The 10,445-nt window shown below is 40.4% G+C and overlaps 1 protein-coding gene across 1 annotated transcript; it reads left to right on the top strand.

Annotated features, from left to right (window-relative positions):
- Positions 1 to 548: 548 nt before the first annotated feature.
- On the top strand, positions 549 to 6,396 carry NENF (neudesin neurotrophic factor). Its single transcript, XM_082758314.1, has 4 exons — positions 549 to 1,064; positions 2,170 to 2,230; positions 3,391 to 3,494; positions 4,277 to 6,396. Exons 1-4 carry the CDS (start codon positions 564 to 566, stop codon positions 4,451 to 4,453), a joined length of 843 nt encoding a protein of 280 aa, XP_082614440.1. The 5' UTR covers positions 549 to 563; the 3' UTR covers positions 4,454 to 6,396.
- The last annotated feature ends 4,049 nt before the right edge of the window (positions 6,397 to 10,445 follow it).

Here is a 10,445-nt window from a genome sequence, read left to right as displayed (position 1 = left end):
TTTTTAAGCCATCACTGTAACAGCAGTGATACTCAGCTTGCCATGCCAGAGAGCAATCCACAGCAGCAAGATCCCAGGTGGCCTTAGCCTCCTGCTTCTCCCTGCCCTGGCTCTGCAGGATCAGGCCAACTCCTGGGCACAGGGACATGTCTTGTGGTTGTCACCCCCATGGCCCTGCTCTGCTGGGCTTCTGGTCTGGTGATGCTTTTGTTGACCAGAAGAGATCTATGGAGATGCTGGTTTGGGTTTGCTGCCACACCTCTGCTTACAGCAATGCACCCACCTGCCTGGGGAAGAAGGGCTGACCCTCAAGCAAGGGGTGTCCTCCTGAGGTGGGCTCATGGATTTCAGGCAAGAAGGGTTTATAAACAACCCTTAAAGTTCAGACCTGCTTCTCTCTCCCTGCTGAACTGCCTCTGACCAACAGAGCTCTCACTGCCAGGTGCCTCTCAGTGACCTGCTCCTGAATCCTCGGTTCCTCCCTTGCGGGCTGAGGGGTGCCACACGAACACAGGAATGTTTAAAAGTTTCCAATTTCCTTAATTCTTGACAGAATTACAAACATGAAACCGATCATTCTTTTGCCAGAACGTTCCCCCACGCTATATTTACAACACGGGGACAGCGCGTCATTTGAAATAAGTAAAAAACAAACAAACAAACAAACAAAAAAACCACTATTTATTCCCTCCATCCTTCGGCTGAACAAAACCCAAACCAACTGCCACAGGTTACGTGACGAGAAGCGAAACCTCCTCAACCCTCCCCGTGCCATTTCACCCGCCCCGAGCCCCCCGCTCCCCGCCGCCGGCCCCGGGGCCGGGCAAGCCCGGGGCTGGCTGAGGCCGGGAGGCGGAGGCGGAGGCGGGCCGGGGCCGGGGCCGGGGCCGGGGCCGCGGCCGGGGCCGGGGCCGGGGCCGGGGCCGGGCATGGCGTGGCGGCTGCTGCTGGTGGCGCTGCTGGCGGCGGCCGAGCAGGAGCTGCGCTTCAAGCCGCCGCCGCCGGGTGAGGCCCCCGTGCGGCTTTTCACCGAGCCCGAGCTGGCCAGATACGACGGGCAGCAGGTAGGGGAGGCCGGCGGGGCGGCACGGGGCCAGGGAGCCGCCGCAGGACGTGGGTTGTGCCCCGGGGGCTCGGGGGGAGCCGGTTTGGGTCGTGCGGAGCTCGGCTTGGCCCCCTGTGGGCCCGCTGCAGCAGTGCACGGGCCTGCATCCTTCCAAGAAACTAACCAGCTCCTGACTAAAAATACACCTGATGTGCAGCAGCCAGCGGAGAGGCTGGGGCTGGTTAAGTAAAGCAGATGTCAGCAGGTCAGCTCTGCGTGTTTGTGTGTTTACCTCGCACTCCCTTAATCAAATAAGGAATGCTGCGTGCCGCACACCTTTCTGTCTTGGACAGCACGACGAGCAGAAAGCTGTAGTTTATCGTCTTCCAGCAGACAAGTGTCATGGGGTGACTTGCACGAGGGACACGTTCTGCATCATGGAGATTAAACAGATTTTCTTACCCCATATGCTTAAATAAATCCTCAAAAGATCTCTGGGACAATTTAAAGCACAAGCAAGAAATTTCAAGAGAGAGAAGAGGTATGTTTGTGTACACACAAATGAGAGGCAGATTTCCACAAAATAAACTGAGTTTTAACCCATGGCTATTTCTCTACTCTCCCTATTCAGACTGGAGAGGCTTAGAAATACGATGTTGCCGCTAGTTTTCCAGGGGACACTCAGATTTTTTTTGCAGGGAGCAGCTTGTGATGTGGGAGTGCACATCCTTTTTTTATCTCCTTTATAGTCCCCAGTGCTGTTTTCATTTTTCTTTCTGCTGATGACAAGAATTTGATGACAAGAATTTTCTTTCGTGATGACAACAGCTGACACAAGGATGCATGGATAGGTGACAGAGGAGAGACTTCAGATCAGCCAGGTATAGAAATGCCCCGTACTGTGTTACCCAGATGCACACAGACATATCATTTTTACCAGGCTGCTGATTATGGGGTCAAATAAAATTGCCAGGCTATATATTTATTGTGCATTGGATTGTAAGCTCCTTGAGAATATAGAAAAGAGCATTTCATTCTCTTGTAAGTATGGATTTCATAGCTAAAAGTAGTTGTCTTTTGCCTACCCTTAAGAATTGAGGATGTATTGACCACTTTCTTTCCAGGAAGGACAGCCCATCTACCTAGCAGTGAAAGGAGTAGTGTTTGATGTCACCTCTGGAAAAGGCAAGTTTGCATCGCTTCTGCTGTCTGCTTTGGTTTTGTGGTGTTATTCAGTCATTTGTTCTTAAATGTCCCCAAACTATTAAAAATCTGCAGCTCAGTTGCAGCAAAAATAATACACTTTTTCCTTTTAAAAAATACCTTCCACCGGCACCTCCCATGCTAAGGGTTTGTCTAGAATTTACTCCTCTTTGAGCTTACAGCACACACATAGACAGACAACCCAGTGTAATGCAAGTAAGCTTGCAGGCTGATGACAGCTGCCTGGGTCCCCGAGTCCTCACCACGTAGTAGCAGCGTTCCCTCAGCTCCGGGCCTCCTCCCATGTTGAAGGGGTGTCCAGTGGTGTGCTCAAAACTGTTGGAAGAGTTGGCTATGATTTTGGATGGGGATACCCACGTAACTTTTTCTCCTGTAAAATTTTGTTACTTCATGAGGCTTCCTGTCTCATCATATACACTTGGCTTAGTGCTCTACATGTATTTGCTGTTTGTGCCTTCCCTAGGAAATAGAGATGTTTTAATTTGAACTCTGGTTCTTTCTTCTCTCTCTTTCTTTCTTTCTTTTTTTTTTTTTTTTTGGTTGGTTGGTGTTTTTTTTCTGTTCTTTTTATGGAAAACAGGAAACATTCATAAAATGTTTGAAAGCACCAAGGAGGCCTGGCCACTTGCCCTAATGTCATAACAGGCACCCTCATGGCTTGCTGCTTTACTTGTACTAAGCTTGTCAATACACCTTGTCTGGACGTATATATCTGATGATCTTCAAATCCTGAGTTAGACAAGGCTTGCTGCTGCAAATTCTGGAGTCTACAAACTATTCATGAGAATATAGAGCATAGCTCCCTAAAATTTTAAGACTGCAGTATAGGAGTTCAACAGTTGTGTTACACAACTGCACTCTATGTTTTGTTTGTTTGTTTGTTTTGTTTGATTGTTTTTTTTTTGTTTGTTTTTGTTTGTTCATTTTTGTTTAAGGACTCGCATATATTATAAAAAAGCAGCAAATCAAAAGTCAGTTTTGGAAGGAAGGGTCTTAGACTCAAGTTGTTGGTTTCAGCAAGTCAAATAGGCTGGTGAAAATTAGAGGCTGAACCTATCCTGTACATTGTCAGACCATCACTTTGTTGTCTTATTTTGCTTTGTTTTATTTACCTCTGACAGAATTTTATGGAAAAGGAGCCCCATACAATGCTTTGGTTGGGAAAGACTCAACAAGAGGAGTTGCAAAGATGTCTCTGGATCCAGCAGATCTTACTCATGACATAGTAAGAAGTGGACTATTATCTTAATTGCACTTTGCAGAGCTTTACTCTTTTGCTTTGTGTGCTGCTAGTTAATGCACATGAAAAGCTCAGAAAGATGATGAATTATAATATTCAATTAATTTATATTAGAATAGAATAGTTCAATTAGAAGGGACTTACAAAAATCGAGTCCAACTGCCTTGCCATTATTAACTCTATTAACTTCATTAACTTTATTATCTTTTATTAACTTCATTAACTTTTATATATATACTTTATATTATATAAATTTATATTTATACTTTATTTATCCTTTAAGTACATTTACATCTTTTAATTTTAAATCAAAATGCATTAATATTAATTTTATTTTCATATATATTTCAATATATATATAGATTTCAATACATTAAATGTATTTTCAATACATAAAATGGACACATACTTAACTGCTTATGAAAGCTGCCATACTAACAGCCTTGGAGAGGGAAGTTTTTAATCTGTGGAGCCAAAACAACTTATATAACCAAGCATGTAAAGGGGAAATTGCCCGCTGGTTAAAAAGACGCTGCCAAAGAAAGTAAATTACTTTCTTTGTCAATTGGTTTAGTTTATTCTGTGTCACTGACGTGGCACTGGATGCTAACTGTGACAGTGGGTTGCTTATTTTAGGTGTGATTTACTTAGGCAAGAAAATGAAGGGAGACAAACCGTCTGATTCAGAGTAATCAACAGAAAAGAAAAATGAATGTAATTATCTACTTTTTTTTTTTTTTTTTAATTTTTGACCCTGTTTCATTTAGACAGGACTCACCGAAGAGGAGCTAAAGTCACTGGATGATATCTTCAATAATGTTTACAAGGCTAAGTATCCAATTGTTGGCTATACTTCTCGAAGAATCCTGAATGAAGATGGCAGCCCCAACCTAGACTTTAAACCTGAAGATCAGCCACATTTCAACATCAGAGATGAGTTTTGATAAACATTTTTGTACCCAGAGAATGCCTGGGGAGGGGTGTGCTAGGTTTCCTGAAAGGCAAACCACTTTATGTAAACTGCGTGTGTACACACTCATATATTTTCTAAACAAAAGACTGACTGATGATAGCTGGTTGTAATGAATTCCTGAAAATAGGAAATCAAACAGATCTGTATTAGTGGCATACATTCAGGCTGTTTATGCTGAATTACAGGAACTTTTTATATAATCAAGTTCTTTCTGTCTGTGTTTCTTTGTCTACAAGTATATAATGTAAAATTACATTCCTTAACAGAAAAGGAAGTTTTTAATAGTTGAAGCATGAGTGGTCTTTTTGTAAATCCCAAGTTGTTTCCCATTCCTTGGAGAAGCAAATGCATTATCTGGACAAGCTAACATCAATTCTCTGTACTTCAAGTGAGTATAGGTCTCGTGTATAAACAGGTATAACAGATGCTTATACTTTAAAAGGCATTGTGGGTTTAATATTTGAGAGGTTTGAGAATAATGGATATAAAACACTTGATCTCAAAACATAGCTACAGTACTTATGCAAGCCTGCAGATATAAAACAAAAAAGTCTTTTTTTCCTCTTGAGAACTACTGTAACATTTCAAGTAAGACTTATTGTGTTAGTTTTGAAAAAATGACACTTTATTTTCATTTTTTGAAAAAATAATCAGAGATGTCGTCTATATCAGATTATGATGATTTCCTTCTAGCTTCTTCCACTTTTCTCTGACAAAAAAAAAAAAGATAACCCACTGTTTACTATTTACTCTTACAGCCCAAGTTTATTATAGTAGTTCAGAATCCTGTGGATATTTCTAGCATATTATGTGGACGATTTCTAATCTCATTTTTAATTTCTATTAATTTTTTCTGTGTTTTTAATCTAACCTCATCGTTGTTGCAAGGAGATAAGCATTCACGTGTTGCTCTTCCTTTTAATCTAATATAAAACTCCAGATCCTCTAGGGTGAAAGCACCCCCCTTTCATCAGGTGTCTGGCAGTCTTTCAGCAACCAGAGGACAGTAAAAGCATGTGCTATATAAATTGCTGCTAACCACTGACTTCTAGGAATTTAAACAGAATGTAAATTGACACATATGTGGATTTACCCGCTAGGTTGAATTGTCATGGAAGAACTGAGCAGCTGCTCCTAATTCATCAAAGATGTTTTGTATTTCATTAGTGTTGTGGCATTTTTGAAGGAAATATATTTAGATTATTCTCCACTTTCTGGTTTGCATATTATGCTGGGAGAAAGGGACAGTTACCTGTCGGTGAAAAAAAACGGAAAAACTTTCTTTGCATTTATTCTTTCTTTCTCAGTGCTACTGATTTTACTCTAAACTTGTTTTGTATTTTATTAGACCGCTTAATTTGTCAGATGGGTTCCATGAGCCCCTTGCTATTTGATAGTGCTCTCAGGTGAAATAAGTAACTTGTCATTTAAGAAAAAGTACTGCTTCAGGTAATTATTTTTGTTTTACTGCTGTTATTATAACTGCTGACCTTTTGATTAGATGCCAACAACAGCTGGGAGTTAGCTCCTTGATAAGATACCTGCCATCTTTACAAGAATGCATATGGGTTTGGTGATAATGGTGGCAGTTCTTTTGCCAGGAGTTCACAAATCATTTCCCTATTTCTACTGTTTTTCCCCCTTCTCTTCCCTTCCTTTCCTTGCACGGTTACTTATGGGGCAGCTGCAGCAGTTGTGCTGCTGTGATTAGCGTCATAGTCTTGGCTGAGCCAGGATCAGCACGTCCACCACCGTTTCAAAAATTTTACATGCATAATTTTGTAGCTGGATTGTAACCCAGTACCACTGAGTGGCTTCATGTTACTGTTTGCTTCCTGCGTTTCCCTTTGCTGATCTCAAAGAGGGTAACACACCTCCTGTTTGTACTAAAATTCAGGTGCATTTCAGTGAAAAAACTTGCTGATGCAGCAGGAAATGGTTATATAAACCTCGCCCTTTTAGCATGAGATCCTTGTGGATCCAACCTGCTCTCACTTGTGTCTGTAAACAGAGAGAAATGTTTTCACTAACTTCCTTTTTTTTTTTTTTTTTTTTTAATGGTCCAAGCTTTTAATGCATTGCTGTGCTGAAAATATCTAATGATAGTTCTCTCTTCAGAATGTTAAGAAATATCAGATGGGCATAACCTCAGCTGCTGTTTACCACCTGATACTTTTTTCTGATAGTTCCTCACTTTGTCCTGACACATTTGACTAATTTTTATGACAGGAAAGATTCTATTATCCTTAATCTAGACTCCTCTGAATAACAACTGGAGCAATACGACTAACAATATAAGCAAGCAAAATTCAGTAAAGGGGTTATGAACTTCAGATCAAAGTATTATCTTTATTTTTGCAGTTGTAGAGGCTGCAGTTAAATTAAAACATACTAAAAGCATGCAAGATGTATTAGCAGAGGTTAATTACAGCGTTATTATTGCATCCTAATCAAAAGACCACTACCTGTCAGAATGCCGGGACTCCAAATCCTGAGCAGCTGGGATTTTTCCAAGAAGTCCATGTCTTTGGTATTAGACCAAGTTACTTCTTTCCTAACTGTTGTGTGCACGTAGACACTGTTTCTATGAAAAATGTGAGCATTTCATTGATTTAATTGGTTAGTTTTTGTAATGGTTTTCTTAAGCAGGAAAGGTCTCCTGTTTCTTCAAAAACTTCAGCCTAGGCTGATATTTGTGGTCTGATTATTCTGAATTCATATCTGGTATTATGTAGGAATCAGTGTAGGATCATATTTCAGCCTGTACTTGTCAGACCTGCCAGACTTCCACATTTCAGTAAAAATTAAAAGAGGATGCTTGACTATTTATGTACAGCGCTTCCGACTGGGAAGCCTCTACATGTGGTTTGTAAACCACTGTCTTTAACCGTTGTTTCAAAACCACCATCAGTCTCCATAGTCTACAAATGATAGGTTGGAAAGGTCTTTAATTGCTGCAGTCTTTCCCTTGCAGAACTCCCAAGAACGTGTAGAACTTCAGAGTGAAAGAGGAAAAAAAAAAAAAAAAGAAAGAAAAAACTAGTCTATCTGAAATGTGTTTGATGTAATTTGCATCTGTTCAAGAGAAAATGGAAGAGATGCGCAAGTTTCATAGAGAAAATTCAACACAGATTTTTCAGCTGATCTGGTTAAACAGAAGAGAAATTGAAAAAACTTATGAGTACTTCTGTGAGTGAAAAAGCTACCATTCAGTAGGATTCAGCTGCACCATCAGTAAGATGTGCTAAGTCACGGTGATTAGTATTTGCGTATTGTCAGATGAATACCGGATATTCTTAGAGACTATCTCCTGAAATCCTTAGAGCTGACATAGGTGGTGACAATTGCACGCTGTTATCCATCACCCACTTAAACTTTAGCTTAAAGTTTTTCTGTCCAGTCAGGAAACAGTATACAAGCCAAGCAATTTATGACAAATCCATGCACCATGAGGAATATTCAGATTAAATAAAACAGTTATGAACTTGTAACTTGAAAACTACTTATGTCGTCTACAGAATTACTAGTTTCAAAGACCTTCAGTCCTTGTTTGTGAATGCTTTAACTTAAAACAAAACAAATCTGAAAGTTAAGGGGCTTTTTAAAGTATTTGACTCAGAGCCCTATCTGTGAATGCTGATTCAGATAGTTACAACACATAATGTATCTGACTACTTTGACAGAAAAATCAACTATGTCCAAACACAAATTTTCTTCACTCAAAGTCTCAAGGAAGCATGTGATAGGTGAGCATTACTGCTAGAAGTACTCTAACAACATAGGCACGATTTTAATCTTGGTGCAACAAAAACAAACAACAAAACTAACCCAGAGAAAAGAATAGGTGGGAAATAAGAATGTATCTTAGGGTGGCGTTTGGGCAATTCATACTGGTAAGGTAGATTTGGCAAAGGAATATGTGCAAGTCTGATAACAAACAGCACTTCCTATTTTTATTTCTGTTAAATATGGTCAATGACAACAACGTAAGCTTACACCCTTTCCCTAGCTGTTGGTCTTTACATAACTTCTTTTGTTTTGGCTTTTTTTCTTCCTGTTCAGTAGAAGGTGCAAGTCCTAATCTACTTGTGTACAAAGCTTGTGCTCAGGTCTTCTTGGCTAGGGTTATCTGTTGAGAAGAAATTCGCAATAGCTAAAGTTCTGTGAAAAACAGAGCTTGTGCACCTGGATGCACTGCAGAGCCACAGGATGTACTCATGAATAAACAGTTCCTATTACTGTTTCCCTTAGGTTATTTGCAGTTGTTGCAATCAGAAATTCTGCACTGTAATGACTGTTTCAGATGACTCTGCTCTGCAGTACTTCTTGACATGAAGTTATCCTTTATCCTTCTGACGTGAGACATTATCCTTTTGAGAAGTAAAAAGTTTAGAAAAATCTAGGTGCAAGCCATCTTGGAGATAAGCCACCCACAAGAAAATGGGAGCATGACATTGTTTTCTCCCAGCTGAAAGAAACCTCTCTGGAAAGCTAATAAATCAATGTCCCAGTGTCCGTGTTTTACTTTCCAGATTTTGCTGAAAGCTTTCTCACATTGTGCAAAGGCAGCAGAGACTTTTGTGTAACCCTCACTTTGTGACATTTGGGTCCACTTCTTGGCATAACTACTCGGGCTTTAGGAGATTACAGTGAAACAGATCGGATAAACACATACAGAATCCAAGCAGGCCTAAGCTTGTAGGGATGTTTGAAGGTAGAGCTGAATGTACAGCTTTGTACCCTTCTGTTGTGGACAACAGAGTCTTTGAATGAAAAAGACTTACAGGTAACATTTCCTTCAGTCAGTAAAGGAAAAGGCATTTTTCTTTTCTGGTACCCCAGCTGACAGAATTAGATGATGATTAAAGTGGAAGTTTCCCTCTGCCTAGTTCTGTGCTCTCTTGCAGAGATACTAAATTCAGTTGTGTTGGATATGCAGAGTTTAGTTACCAAGCAATTAACTGCTTGAAGGAAAACTTTATAGATTAAACATACAACTGGTCCAAAGTAGCTGTGGCAGATCAAGAATATCCTAGGGGTCTACACTTCTAGTTGGAGGCTCTGGTTACATGCCCTTTATTTTTAATTCCAATGCTGTTTCAATAATGATCACAGATTAATTTTTATGTTTGAAATAAGCTCCTAAAAGCAGTCTCATTGAAAAGAATACATATTGCTCCAATAAATATAACATGCTCATTTTGAACTGCAGAACTGTGCAGCTGTGCATCTTAGATCTACTTTTAAAAATGCATTCTTGTGCATGTAGAGATGCTTTAGGAGTATGTGCTGAGCCTTTATGATTCTGTACATTGAATTTTACATACGTCCCCAAATTGCTGCTGCCAAGGATAAGTACTTCCTTCCCAGTTTTCTGATTGGTCTCCTGGAGCTGGAAGAAAACAGCCTGTTGAAAAGTTTATATGCAAAGCAACAGTACATGGGTGGAATATAACAATCTGCAGCAGACAGAAGGAAGGTGAGTGAAATTCTACTTATGGAAAGCAGCGGGAGATTATAAATAACTCACAGGAGAGTGCACTTGCAGAAGAGGTGAAACCTGCTGATGCACTCAGAGGAGAGGTTGAACTTGAGAACGGAAAAGTGCGACATCCTCCTCGGATACAGTTCTGGGAAAATCAGCGTGAATTAAACAGTCTGTGACTGCTGGCTCCTTGTTTGACATCCTCGGTCGCATTTCCCAAAAATACTGATGCAAGTGGCTTTGATACCTTGCAGGTGCCTGGATTCACAGCAAATTATACTGCTACTATTCAGCCCAAAACTTAGCAATTCTTCTCTCTTCATCTTTAAGAGATATGCAATTCCAGTTTAAGAACAAAGGCTGGAGTTTTGCTGGTGAAGAGCTGACCAGGGGCACTGAGAAGGTGTTGCACTTCTCAGCTCCAGCACAACTTTGTGATCTGTAAAGCCAGGCTTCCTATCTGTTAAACAAACTGATG

The sequence above is a fragment of the Aythya marila genome (assembly GCF_965140915.1).
Source record: "Aythya marila genome assembly, chromosome: 3".
NCBI lineage: Eukaryota > Metazoa > Chordata > Aves > Anseriformes > Anatidae > Aythya > Aythya marila.
The sequence above is the reverse complement of the archived record's forward strand: the minus strand, read 5'-3'. Positions and strand labels throughout refer to the sequence as shown.